This window comes from Pecten maximus, chromosome 6 (assembly GCF_902652985.1).
Source record: "Pecten maximus chromosome 6, xPecMax1.1, whole genome shotgun sequence".
Lineage (NCBI taxonomy): Eukaryota > Metazoa > Mollusca > Bivalvia > Pectinida > Pectinidae > Pecten > Pecten maximus.
This window is the reverse complement of record NC_047020.1, coordinates 23,202,573-23,218,298: the sequence shown is the minus strand read 5'-3', so window position 1 is coordinate 23,218,298 and position 15,726 is coordinate 23,202,573. Positions and strand designations below refer to the sequence as shown.

Below are 15,726 nucleotides of genomic sequence, written 5' to 3'. Positions count from 1 at the left end.
CCATCCCACAGACAGCTACACTTCCTATATTATTGTACTCCATCCCACAGACAGCTACACTTCCTATATTATTGTACTCCATCCCACAGACAGCTACACTTCCTATATGATTGTACACCATCCCACGGACAGCTACACTTTCTATATAATTTTACTCCATCCCACAGACAGCTACACTTCCTATATTATTGTACACCATCCCATGGACAGCTACACTTCCTATATAATTGTACACCATCCCAGGGACAGCTACACTTCCTATATAATTGTACTCCATCCCACAGACAGCTACACTTCCTATATAATTGTACACCATCCCAGGGACAGCTACACTTCCTATATAATTGTACTCCATCCCACAGACAGCTACACTTCCTATATGATTGTACTCCATCCCAGGGACAGCTACACTTCCTATATAATTGTACACCATCCCAAAGACAGCTACACTTCCTATATAATTGTACTCCATCCCAGGGACAGCTACACTTCCTATATGATTGTACTCCATCCCAGGGACAGCTACACTTCCTATATGATTGTACTCCATCCCAGGGACAGCTACACTTCCTATATAATTGTACACCATCCCAAGGACAGCTACACTTCCTATATGATTGTACTCCATCCCAAGGACAGCTACACTTCCTATATAATTGTACACCATCCCACAGACAGCTACACTTCCTATATAATTGTACACCATCCCAGGGACAGCTACACTTCCTATATAATTGTACTCCATCCCACAGACAGCTACACTTCCTATATAATTGTACTCCATCCCAAGGACAGCTACACTTCCTATATAATTGTACACCATCCCAAGGACAGCTACACTTCCTATATAATTGTACACCATCCCAAGGACAGCTACACTTCCTATATAATTGAACTCCATCCCACAGACAGCTACACTTTCTATATAATTGTACACCATCCCACAGACAGCTACACTTTCATTAATTACACCATCCAGACGCACATCCAATAATTGTACTCCATCCAAAGGACAGCACACTTCCCATATATTGTAATACCATCTCAGGACGTAACCATGCATTATAATTGTACCAATCCAAGACACTAAAACATCTTCCTATTATTGTATCCACTCCACAGACAATGTACTTCCTATATTATGACACCATCCCAGGACAGCTACATTATATAATTACACCATCAGGGACAGCTCACTTTCTATAAATGTACACCATTCCTGGACAGCTACACTTTCATATAATTTACACCATCCAGGACAGCTAATTTCTATAATTGACATCCAGGACACACATTCTAATACATTGTACACCACCAGGACAGCACACTCTATAATTGTACCCACCAAGACAGAACTCATAATTGTACACATCCCAGGACCAGCTTACCACTTCGTATATAATGACTCCTCCAGCAGCTCACTCTATATAATTGTACTCCATCCCACAGACAGCTACACTTTCTATATAATTGTACACCATCCCACAGACAGCTACACTTCCTATATTATTGTACACCATCCCACAGACAGCTACACTTTCTATATAATTGTACTCCATCCCACAGACAGTTACACTTCCTATATAATTGTACTCCATCCCACAGACAGCTACACTTTCTATATGATTGTACTCCATCCCACAGACAGCTACACTTTCTATATAATTGTACTCCATCCCAGGGACAGCTACACTTCCTATATAATTGTACTCCATCCCACAGACAGCTACACTTCCTATATAATTGTACTCCATCCCACAGACAGCTACACTTCCTATATAATTGTACTCCATCCCACAGACAGCTACACTTCCTATATTATTGTACACCATCCCACAGACAGCTACACTTCCTATATTATTGTACACCATCCCACAGACAGCTACACTTCCTATATTATTGTACACCATCCCAAGGACAGCTACACTTCCTATATAATTGTACTCCATCCCACAGACAGCTACACTTCCTATATTATTGTACACCATCCCACAGACAGCTACACTTCCTATATTATTGTACACCATCCCACAGACAGCTACACTTCCTATATTATTGTACTCCATCCCATGGACAGCTACACTTCCTATATTATTGTACACCATCCCATGGACAGCTACACTTCCTATATAATTGTACTCCATCCCAAGGACAGCTACACTTCCTATATGATTGTACTCCATCCCACAGACAGCTACACTTCCTATATAATTGTACTCCATCCCAAGGACAGCTACACTTCCTATATAATTGTACACCATCCCAGGGACAGCTACACTTTCTATATAATTGTACTCCATCCCAAGGACAGCTACACTTCCTATATAATTGTACTCCATCCCAAGGACAGCTACACTTCCTATATGATTGTACTCCATCCCAAGGACAGCTACACTTCCTATATAATTGTACTCCATCCCAGGGACAGCTACACTTCCTATATGATTGTGCTCCTATGTTCATGATGCACATTAATTTTACAAAGATATGTTCACATTTTGAAGCAAATATGACCTCAATCCCCTTAAAATTACTGTCACCAGGTGTTTATTAACTAAACTGCTCATTTATTCAACATTTTTTACCCCAAGTCCAAAAATGTATCAAATGATCAAAAGGTTAAAAATTATCAAGGCCATTATTGTAATAGTCTTTCATGGCTGTAATCCATGCAATTTCCACTTTACAAATCTCAGACCAAAAAAATTCTCTCCTTTTTTTCTACTGTACAGACAATTGGTTTCTTGACTGTAGGAATGCACTATATTAGGTGTCTCCTCTGATAAATCCAATCAGGCAGTAGGGACTATCCTTTTAAATGTCACTCCAGTTATCTAACATCAGGCATGCTTCAACTTTTAATTACCTCCACCGTTTTTGTAGACGAGATATGGAAATCTCCATACATTGCCAAGGCCAACCACATATCCCAGACAAGAGAGGACAAAGTCAAGGCGACTGCTCCAGTTACCACGGTAATTACTGTCCTCCTCTGGCTCCTCATTGTCTCCACTGTCCAGAGTGGTCAGTTCTGACAGGTAGCCGTTTGTCATGTCAGCATCCTCAGTTTCCTAAAAGAGACATAAAAAATCTTCTAGTTGTAATACCTCATTTTCCTTTAGCAACTCTGACTATGAAACTAATGACATCTACGGATTAGTTATCATTAAAACAATATATTACAGTGATTTACGACATAATTTTATTTACATTAAGCTACCTTTTAAGAATTAATTGCTCAGCAATCCAACCTCAAGCTATCAAGCATTTCTTTATTGTAAGTGACCTGGAAGTATTACTGCTTTCTATTTATAGTAGTTTAGTGACCTTGACCTTTCATAGATTGGCCAACAGATTATATTTTACATTAAATGACCTTAATTTTTCATGGATAAGCCAATAAATTTATAGCAATCCTCTTGCATTTTAAAGGATTTTTATTTTTTAAATCAATGTCTCTGATATAATGAGAATGCTAATTTAAATGAGAAAAAGTGTAAAAACAAGAGACCCCTCGGACCTTAACAGTCGCCTGAGTTTTGAAATATTTTTGTCAATTTTACCCTTTTTATCCTGCCAATTTGAATACCATCAAACTGCCTTCCAAAACTGCTAATTCTAACCAAGTTAGAATTAATTCCAAAATATAAATAAAATCTAAGAACCAATAGTAAAAAATGTGATTTCCTTATATAATAAAGTTTACCCCCTCCCCAGGGGCAAATAGGGTCATAAAATTCACAATTTTGGTAAATTAAAGCACTTTAATACCCCACTTATGAAGAGTATTTGATTCTGAGGTATTTGGGTATTTTTTTTGAAGTTTTAGTAAATTTGGCACTTTTTGGCCCTGCAAATCAGCCCATGGGGTTTGAGTCAGGCCCAACATGTGCATACCATCAAACTGTCATCCCATGCTGATAATGTTGACCAGGTACGAATTAATGAATTCTGATAGAAATCAAACAAATGACAGTTAAAATTGTGATTTGCCTATATAAACTATAGTAAGTATATATCTCCTCTCCAGGGGCAAATGTGAGACTCTATGGTCATGATATTCACAATTTTATTAAAGCACCTTAAGACCCATTATTGAAGTTCCATCTATGAAGAGTATTTTATTCTACCTTATTGTGGACTTGAGAAGAAGATTTTTCTTGACAGACAACAACATACGAAAGGCCATTAGAATAGGTCACTCAAGACTTTGTCTCAGGTGACCTAAACAAGGGATCCCAGAGGGATCTTGGCGCCCACCATTGAATGATCTTTATAGGTTCCATGTCAGATTAATCTTCTCTCTATTTTTCCCTTCCTCTTACTAATCTGTGTAAATTGAGAAACATCCCTCCAGTACTTTTTAAATAAGGGGAACCTGTATATAAATTTGAGATTTAGCGATAATGGCTGTCTGTCGGTCATGTTGTTTTCAGATTGGTCCCAAAATGCAATACGAGGGACCAAGGGTAACCTACATATGAAATTTGAGAAAGATCCCTTCAGTACCTTCTGTAAAATAGCAATAACAAACTTCAATTGTTAAAATCCAAGATGGCTGTCTATCGGCCATGTTCTTTTCCGACTGGTCCCAAAATGCAATATGCATACATGTAACTAGGGACCAAGGGGAAGCTACATATGAAATTTTAGAAAGATCTCTTAAAGACTTTCAGAGAAATAACGATAGCAAACTTCAATTGTCAAAATCCAAGATGGCTGCCTATCGGCCATGTTATTTTCCGATTGGTCCCAAAATGAAATATGCATAACTAGGGACCAAGGGGAATCTACATATGAAATGTGAGAAAGATTCCTATAGAACTTTCTGAGATAAAGTGATAACAAGAATTGTTTACGGAGGGACGGACCACGGACCACGGACGCAGGGTGATTTGAATAGACCACTATCTGATGATGGTGGGCTAAAAATAAAAGAATTGTGAAAGTTAGGCTAGTGGGAAAAGTAAACGAAAGAGACCTCCTCCATTAATTGAGTGAAGTAATACAGTATTTCCCCAACATCTCCTGGCCATATGAATCACCCAACAGCCTTTCTGTACCTGTAAACTGAGCTAGCTAGCATATGATAGGCTTTTGTGGTTAATGTATTTTCAAAAATAAGACATGTTGAGGTTGTTTACATTTACTCAGCAGGCTTCCCGCCAACAATTACACAAAAACACAATTATATTCACAAAACTTCAGCATTTACATGTTAGTAATATAAGGCTCTTTAAAATTCATTTCAATAAACATCAGAAAAATTTAATATGCAATGCACAAATGTCAGCTTTGATGTGTTTTTCTATAAATACACTATAGAACCCATCAGTTAGACTACAAAAGTGTTCGACAGTAATACGTTCATACAATACTGGTTCATGTAAACTAAATCTTGGAGGAGCCATTTAATGACATCATATCTTTGTACAGATCCAGTCATAAAATTTTTAAAGAGTGATTGAATAATTTGAACATGATATGTCAATACTCAACAACCTGACTTCTCTTTGGGTAATGATTTAAAAACCTGAAAAGATTGCTCATTTTCTGAAATTATGAAATCAAAAGTCTGCACCTATAAAGCAAAGTTTCTTGGTGTTATATAGAAATAGACTGGGATCAGATGTATCACAAAATCTTTTATCAAGTTACAAGAAATCATTACACATGAAAATAAGATTCTTTAAAAGTGTTATGACATCATTTCAAACTGAATATCTATTGATGTGACATCGTTACAATATGGGAACATTAACACTGGCCCATAACTCTTGTTGTTAGGTGATAGATTCAAACATTAATTGTATAGATAAGTTGGAGAAGGCTAAACTTCACTGAGACAAGACATCAGGACTTTGATTAGAAATTAACATCAAGAAGAAATGTCTTCAGAAAAGGGACTGAAGAGACACCAACAACCATAAGAAACTCTGAGGATATCTGAAAAACAACAGGAGCAGAGGGATATACCTAAACAGATGGACCTGGAAAGTCACTGAATTAAAAGGAATTGAGGAGATAGAGGACAGGGACAGAGGAGACACCTAAACAACAGGGACAGAGGAGACACCTAAACAACAGGGCCAGAGGAGATATCTAAACAACAGGGCCAGAGGAGATACCTAAACAACATGGACAGAGGAGACCCCTAAACAACAGGGACAGAGGAGACACTAAACAACATGAACAGAGGAGACACCTAAACAACATGAACAGAAGAGACATCAAAACAACATGAACAGAGGAGACACTAAACAACAGGGACAGAGGAGACACCTAAACAACAGGGCCAGAGGAGATACCTAAACAGCAGAGTCAGATGAGACACCTAAACAACATGGACAGAGGAGACCCCTAAACAACAGGGACAGAGGAGACACTAAACAACAGGGACAGAGGAGATACCTAAACAACAGGGACAGGGGAGACACCTAAACAACAGGGACAGAGGAGACACCTAAACAACAGGGACAGAGGAGATACCTAAACAACAGGGACAGAGGAGATACCTAAACAACAGGGACAGAGGAGACACTAAACAACAGGGACAGAGGAGATACCTAAACAACAGGGACAGAGGAGATACCTAAACAACAGGGACAGAGGAGACATCTTAACATGAGGAGACACCTAAACAACAGGGACAGAGGAGATACCTAAACAACAGGGACAGAGGAGACACCTAAACAACAGAGACAGAGGAGACACCTAAACAACAGAGACAGAGGAGACAACTAAACAACAGGGACAGAGGAGACACCTAAACAACAGAGACAGAGGAGATACCTAAACAGCAGAGTCAGAGGATATACCTAAACAACAGAGACAGAGGATATACCTAAACAACAGAGACAGAGGATATACCTAAACAACAGAGACAGAGGATATACCTAAACAACAGAAGCAGAGGATATACCTAAACAACAGAGACAGAGGAGACACTTAAACAACAGGGACAGATCTAGAGGAGATACCTTTACAACAGGGACAGAGTAGACACCTAAACAACACGGACAGGAGAGACCCCTAAACAACACGGACAGAGGAGACCACTAAACAACAAGGACAGAGGAGACACATAAACAACAAAGACAGAGGAGATACCTAAACAACAGGGACAGAGGAGACCCCTAAACAACAGGGACAGAGGATATACCTAAACAACAGGGAGGAGACAACTAAACAGGGACAGAGGAGACACCTAAACAACAGGGAACAGGGAAGACCCCTAAACAACAGGGACAGAGGAGACACCTAAACAACAGGGACAGAGGAGACACCTAAACAGGGACAGAGGAGACACCTAAACAACAGGGACAGAGGATACCTAAACAACAGGGACAGAGGAGAAGCCTAAACAGGGACAGAGGAGACACCTAAACAACAGACACAGAGATACCTAAACAACAGGGACAGAGAAGACACCTAAACAACAGGGACAGAGGATACACTTAAACAACAGGGACAGAGGATATACATAATCAACAGGGACAGAGAAGACACCTTAACAACAGGGACAGAGGAGACACATAAACAACAGGGTCAGAGGAGATACCTGAACAAGAGGGACAGAGGAGACACCTAAACAACAGGGACAGAGGAGATACCTAAACAACAGGGGCAGAGGAGATACCTAAACAACAGGGGCAGAGGAGACAACTAAACAACAGGGACAGAGGAGACACATAAACAAGAGAGACAGAGGAAATACTTAAACAACAGGGACAGAGGATATACCAAAACAACAGGGACAGAGGAGACACCTAAACAACAGGGACAGAGGAGATACCTAAACAACAGGGACAGAGACACATAGTCAACAGGGACAGAGGAGCCTCCTAAACAACATGGACAGAGGAGACACCTAAACAACAGAGACAGAAGAGACACCTAAACAACAGAGACAGAGGAGATACCAAAACAACAGAGACAGAGGAGACACCTAAACAACAGGGACAGAGGAGACACCTAAACAACAGGGACAGAGGAGATACCTAAACAACAGGGAGGAGACAACTAAACAGGGGACAGAGGAGACACCTAAACAACAGGGAACAGAGGAGACCCCTAAACAACAGGGACAGGGGAGATACCTAAACAGGGAGGAGACAACTAAACAGGGACAGAGGAGACACCTAAACAACAGGGAACAGAGGAGACCCCTAAACAACAAGGACAGAGGAGACACCTAAACAACAGGGACAGAGGAGACAACTAAACAACAGGGACAGAGGAGAAACTTAAACAACAGGGACAGAGGAGATACCTAAACAACAGGGACAGCAGAGACACCTAACCAACAGGGACAGAGGAGAAACTTAAACAACAGGGACAGAGGAGACACATAAACAACAGAGACAGAGGAGATACCTAAACAACAAGGACAGAGGAGACACCTAAACAACAGGGACAGAGGAGACAACTAAACAACAGGGACAGAGGAGATACTTAAACAACAGGGACAGAGGAGATACCTAAACAACAGGAACAGCAGAGACACCTAACCAACAGGGACAGAGGAGAAACTTAAACAACAGGGACAGCAGAGACACCTAACCAACAGGGACAGAGGAGAAACTTAAACAACAGGGACAGAGGAGACACCTAAAGAACAGGGACAGAGGAGACAACTAAACAACAGGGAGAAGAGACACCTAAACAACAGGGACAGAGGAGACACATAAATAACAGAGACAGAGGAGATACCTAAACAACAGGGACAGAGGACACCCCTAAACAACAGGGAAAGAGGAGACTCCTAAACAACAGGGACAGAGGAGACGACCAAACAACAGAGACAGAGGAGACACCTAAACAACAGGGACAGAGGAGACACCTAAACAACAGAGACAGAGGAGACACCTAAACAACAGGGACAGAGGAGACAACTAAACAACAGGGACAGAGAAGATACTTAAACAACAGGGACAGAGGAGACACTTAAACAGCAATGGAGGAGACACCTGAAAAACAGGAACAGAGGAGACATCTTAACAACATGAGGAGACACCTAAACAAGGAAAGACGATATACTTAAACAACAGAATACTAAAGAGATTATATAATATACTATATCAGATCCCAGATGTTACATGCTATGTATGAAAACAGAACAAATTATACTTAACTAGCTGCAGTGTTTTTAGTGTTTTTATGCATTATCATTACCAAAATAACTTGAATTTGAAAGGAAAATTGTAGTCACAAATGATGTGCTCCTCTTTGTTCTTTATTTAATATTTAATTACTGCCAGAGCAAAAATAACCTTTACAACGTAATTGGAATGTGATGCTGATCCATTTATCAATTTCAGATAAAACTTGGATAACATAACTGTAGCTATGTCCAGGATGGAATAGAATATCAGTCTCAAATGAGCTTACTCGTTTGTATAATTAACTACAGGTATATATAATCCCGGGTATTTAATGGTAAGCATATGTTCACTGAGGTGCAGGATACATTTTGCTATGCATGCCTATTAAATGCATCAAGTCATAGCTTTAGGGTTTATCATACCGTGGAGAATATGGCAGCTTGGTGGTGAGGTGTAGTATTGTAAAATGGCAAAAAATATCATTGTTCTTCTTAAAATGGTGATATTACATTTGGCAGATGAGCTTAAGAAGCATCATTTTCTTAACATTGTAGAATGCACCAATACTGATCTATTAATTTGTCAGGATAGCTGACAAATCACTCCAAAATCCATCCTCAATTCCCATGCTACCCCAAACAATTGCTCATTAAGACAAAAAGGGGTCAAAATAGTAGATCAAATACTAGTGAGAAAAAGTGTACAATATTGGTGTGAGCTGACTACATCAATGAAGCTTCAAAAATTTTGGAGTTGTCCATACAAAATTCAGTCTACACTCATAGTAAAGGGGCAATAACTGCAATAAAAATAGGCAGGTAAAAAAATCATAATGACAGTAAAGTCAAATGGCATGAAAGTCCAGTAGATGACTACAGAACCAAAGAAATAAAACTTTCAATGATGAATACATGAAAACAGAAACCTAGCCAATTCAAGAGTGGCTGCATTTTGAAAATGGAAGCAAACACAGTACATTCAAAGAAGAGACTGCATGGAACAGTAATAATTTATGAGGACATGAGCTGCTGAATTTTATGCGTCAAAATGTTCATTTTGAAACATTTGCAAAAACCAAATCTTCCAGGCAAACAGCAGGTTAGAAGGTAGCAACATTTAAATATAAGACATCCGAGTCTGAACCTGTGGGAACCTAGATGATTACATGGGTGGAGCTCATATATGGAAAATGAATTTCACTAATCGCATAATGCCTTTTGTAAATCTGAAATCTGTTCAAAAGTTGTTCTGCTGGTAGTTATATAGTCAATTCATGTCCTGTTGCTCATATATTCAGTCAGGCGTTTACATAAATTGTTGTGTAAATATATAACTGCATGTTGTCGACTGAATCAGTTGTGATGCAACCAGAATAATATTTGAACTCCTCCAAGCTGTTTTTCTTATACTGCCCAGTCGAAAATCTTCCATGAATTCCATGGTATTTCTATAATAAATCCATATATTCTGTAGAATTTTCCTCCACAAAGTATATTGGAAATGATTTCAATGGACTCAATTGCAACAAATGTTGCTCTTCCTATTGTACTGTGACATCTTTTCTAATAACATCTGGTTTCCTTTCTGCCTGTATTGTTCTCCAAACTGGTTATTCAATCATTTTGTTGATATATACATGTATACCCAAAAGCCAGGCCCAAGGTTGGTAAATAAAGGACTATTAATTGTTTTGCTTTATGTAACAGCCACCCAATGGTACATGGGTCACAGGTACCACACTGGTAAAGGGAAAAGTACCAGCAGTTATTACACAATGCTGGACTGATGTCCGGCAACTCCCAGGCTACATAGTCAACAAGGTCAAAGGGAGTGAGAAGTGACATCTGTGTTGTAGTTTACACATTTCCAAACATCCTATGACATCATGAGTAGCCACATAGAATGGCTGATATACTGATCTTTAAACAATTTAAATGATGGACAGACACCTTACAACAGATGGACAGACACCATACAACAGATTGGACAGCCACCTTACAACAGACGGACAGACACGTACCTTACAAAAGATGGACAGACACCTTACAACAGACGACAGACACCTTACAACAGTTGGACAGACACCTTACAACAGACGGACAGACACGTACCTTACAACAGACGGACAGACACCTTACAACAGACGGACAGACACCTTACAACAGACGGACAGACACCTTACAACAGATGGACAGACACCTTACAACAGACGGACAGACACCTTACAACAGACGGACAGACACCTTACAACAGACAGACAGAAACCTTACAACAGACGGACAGACACCTTACAACAGATGGACAGACACCTCATACAACAGACAGACAGACACCTTACAACAGATGGACAGACACCTCATACAACAGACGGACAGACACCTTACAACAGACGGACAGACACCTAACAACAGTCGGACAGACACCTAACAACAGATGGACAGAGACCTTACAACAGATGGACAGACACCTTACAACAGATGGACAGACACCTTACAACAGATGGACAGACACCTCATACAACAGATGGACAGACATCTTACAACAGATGGACAGACACCTCATACAACAGACAGACAGACACCTTACAACAGATGGACAGACACCTCATACAACAGACGGACAGACACCTTACAACAGACGGACAGACACCTAACAACAGACGGACAGACACCTAACAACAGACGGACAGACACCTTACAACAGATGGACAGACACCTCATACAACAGACAGACAGACACCTCATACAACAGATGGACAGACACCTTACAACAGATGGACAGACACCTTACAACAGACGGACAGACACCTTACAACAGACGGACAGACACCTAACAACAGTCGGACAGACACCTAACAACAGATGGACAGAGACCTTACAACAGATGGACAGACACCTTACAACAGATGGACAGACACCTCATACAACAGATGGACAGACATCTTACAACAGATGGACAGACACCTCATACAACAGACAGACAGACACCTTACAACAGATGGACAGACACCTCATACAACAGACGGACAGACACCTTACAACAGACGGACAGACACCTAACAACAGACAGACAGACACCTAACAACAGATGGACAGACACCTAACAACAGATGGACAGACACCTTACAACAGATGGACAGACACCTAACAACAGATGGACACATATCTTGCAATAAAGGATACCATACATTTTCTGATCTACTAATCTAACTAAACATAGATTGGAGGTTGGTGGGGGAGGTTAAGGGGACATTTATAATCAGCTATCTTATAAGTCAGTGTCCAGATAGAATATATAATATAATCTATTAATATTGTAATTTCGCTTTAACAGATTGTACATCCCTTTGTGAGTCCCCTCTGCTGCCTCTGGGTACAACAGGTTCAATAGTTCTGTAAACTTCAATAGCCTGACCATATCACACAGTAACCATATCTTATAATATTTGGAAAACCAACTGGTTTTCTATTAAAAATGCTACTATTCAATGATAAATTTATAATCCCGGGGAATAAATCAGACTTTTCACACCTCGTCTAACTATACAAAACACAAACCTACAGGTGTTGTAGACAATAAAGGTAGATTCAAAGTGAATCCATCACAAACCCTATCAGGACATTACAAAAGGATATGAATTAATTATGGTTATTTTAAATTTAAACATTTTCTTATGCACGCACACATGCACGCATACACACACAAACACACACACACACACATAGGATATACTCACAAAATATATAAGTTGCAAGGTAACTCCCAGTCATTTCTCCAAACTCTGAGCACCAAGAATTCAGATGACATTTTCACAATCAAACATAGCCATGATCCTTGTGAATAGATAGGATAATCAAATCCAAGAGATATTTAACGATGAGATTTAAAGTCAATCCTTACAATAATATTTATTGCACTCATGAATCCGTGGAATAACGTTTATTACACTGAACAGTCATAAATATCCCAGGACAATACATTCCCAAGGTCCTGCCCAATACGACACACAAATACATCCCTGGCCGTCATGTCCGTAATCGGAAATATAAATATCAAGGTACAGCGTTTACAATTCTCAAAAATTTAATGGGGACAGTTCATGCTATTGAATGGTAAATACTACGTCTGTATAGATTTGTGTTGGTTTCCACGCTTCACTGGTTTTAGACTATGGAGGTGTAGTGTCCGACAACCTTCCCCTTACACGTTATTGTTGTCAATGGGCCGGGTAGATGCAGCCAACCAATACACATACTGATTTCATATACTGTAATAAGCATACAAAATTGATCGAGATCCATACTTACGATAATGACTTAATCATAACCATAAGCCTTGTCATCTTCATAGATTCAAATTATAGAACTTCAAATAGTGTTTGCTTTTGTTTCCCTTTCTATCTTGAAATAAACTGGTGAATAAAATACTGTATTTCTAATAAGTGATCCTGTTTTTAGAAAAATATTGATGATAAAACATTGGTGATTGGTATATGGGTACACTTGTTATAATGCATGGTTCTTGACCATCTTAACCAAAGGTACAGACAAAATACATATCTCTATCATGCTTGACTGATTTGGACAGGTGCTCATGTAGATCACATGCTAATCCTCTCATATCCTCAGAGATAATAAATTTTCAAAGCAATGGATGAACTGAAATGTGTGTTTAAAGTCAGTTTCAAATTACAAATCTGTAACTTGACCCTAGATACAAATCTATAAATATGTGATGACACTACACTGCAATATAGAGTAGAACCTGCCTAATACTACTGCAATACAACCCTAGTACACATATATGGCTCCAATTACCAGTTCCAAAAACACCCAACAGGAATACACACATATTTATATACTAATATCCAACAACATACCAAATGACATTTAAATCTATTGTAAAAACCAGTTTCCAACTATAACATAATAAAATGAACTATACCTCTCCCGTGTCCAAACCGAACCCCCATACATTAAGGACAATCATATATACACATTTTGAAAATTACACAGATGAGGAAACCATTCATCTGGATTTTAAGTCAAGCCAAAATATTTGTATATGATCATAGTATTAGATATTTCCTTGTGTGTACATACTAATATATGTGGTGATTTCTATATGTGTTGTGTTCATATAACATTAATGTGCTTGTAAAACTATTGATCTGAAGGATTGTATCGTGTCTAAATAAAATGTTAATTGAAATGGCCTTTTTTGAGATTCAATAGTCATTGGATTATAGCGAATAAGGATGTCATGATGTACAACATCCATCAAAATACATGTACCTATTATTGTGTAAGGTGTTATACATATATACAATCCCCTCTATACCCAGAGTAACTATTTTGAAAGGTAGTACATTAACACTTAGATAAGTATGTATTTAGTGCTGCCTGGCAGGTTGGGCAAAAGAATTATACCTGCTACCCCCATTGCATGATTGGAAGAGGCAACTAGGGGGTCTTAGTTCCATTGTTACCATCTAGGTTGTTATTTTGAGAGCATTACATTTCCTAACTTAGATTAACATGGCTGGTGTTGTTGAAGCAGAGAAGATTGACATGGCTGGTTGTTTAAGTGTTGATTTAAATGTGAAAAACCGCCAATGATTGCACCATGGCAATGAAACCTCTTGGAATTAAATAAACAAACCTATACTTTTTGTTTATTATCCGGGGACATAAGTTTGAGCTGAATCTCACTGGTGGAACTTGAGAAGACCATGATTGCACAATAAATTACAAAATGGCCACCATGGTTGCCATGTAAAGTTTTCATTTTTTGATTCCCCTTCCTAAACACCCCTACCAAATTTCAGATAAATGTCACCAGTGGAACTTGAGAAATTCCAAATATGTTTTTGAAGCTGGTTGCCATGAATGACTATCTTGTATTTCCAATTAATTGACTTGAAAAATAACAACACTTGGTCAGGACCATCTCAGAAAAGTTTGAGCTGAATTCCACAAGTGGAACTTGAGAAGAAGTTTAAAATGGGTATTGTTCAGGAAAACCATGATTGCACAATCATTTTACAATATGGCCAGCATGGCTGCCATCTCAAAGTTTTCATCAAGCTAATAAACAACAACACATTGTTGGCTCCCCTTCCACAACGTCCCTATCAATTTTCAGCTAAATGGCACCAGAAGAACTGAAGAAGTTTAAAATGTGAAAAAGATGTGTAGAATAATAACACTTGGTCAGGAACATCTCAGAATCATTTCAGGTAAGTTTGAACTGAATCCCACTGAAGGAATATGAGAAGAAATTTGAAAAGTGAAAAGTTTAAAGGATGGCTTACGGCACATGACGACGGACAAAACACAATGGCTACAGGTAATCCACGCCCTTCAGATCAGATGACCTAACCAGAGAAGAAGTCGTTAATATCAATACTGCCAAATGGCCTTCTTGTGGCCCCGCCCTAAGGCCCCTGAGGGGTCAGCCATATCATTTGTATAAATTTGAATCCCAACCACCTAGGGATGCTTCCTACTAAATTCAGTTAAATTCTGATCATTAAGAAGAAGAAGTCAATTGTTGATGGCTGATGTCATGGTATGACATAAGCTCACCTTGGCCCTTTGTACCAGGTGAGCTAACAATATAC

The 15,726-nt window shown here is 39.1% G+C and overlaps 1 protein-coding gene across 1 annotated transcript in view; it reads right to left on the bottom strand.

The window, feature by feature from the left end:
• Window positions 1–15,726, bottom strand: part of LOC117329281 — a 158,299-nt gene that overhangs the window by 32,576 nt on the left and 109,997 nt on the right. The window contains exon 16 of the mRNA XM_033887146.1: window positions 2,867–3,071. Within this exon, the coding sequence (XP_033743037.1) occupies window positions 2,867–3,071 (205 nt within the window). The remainder of the gene's footprint in view (window positions 1–2,866; window positions 3,072–15,726) is intronic.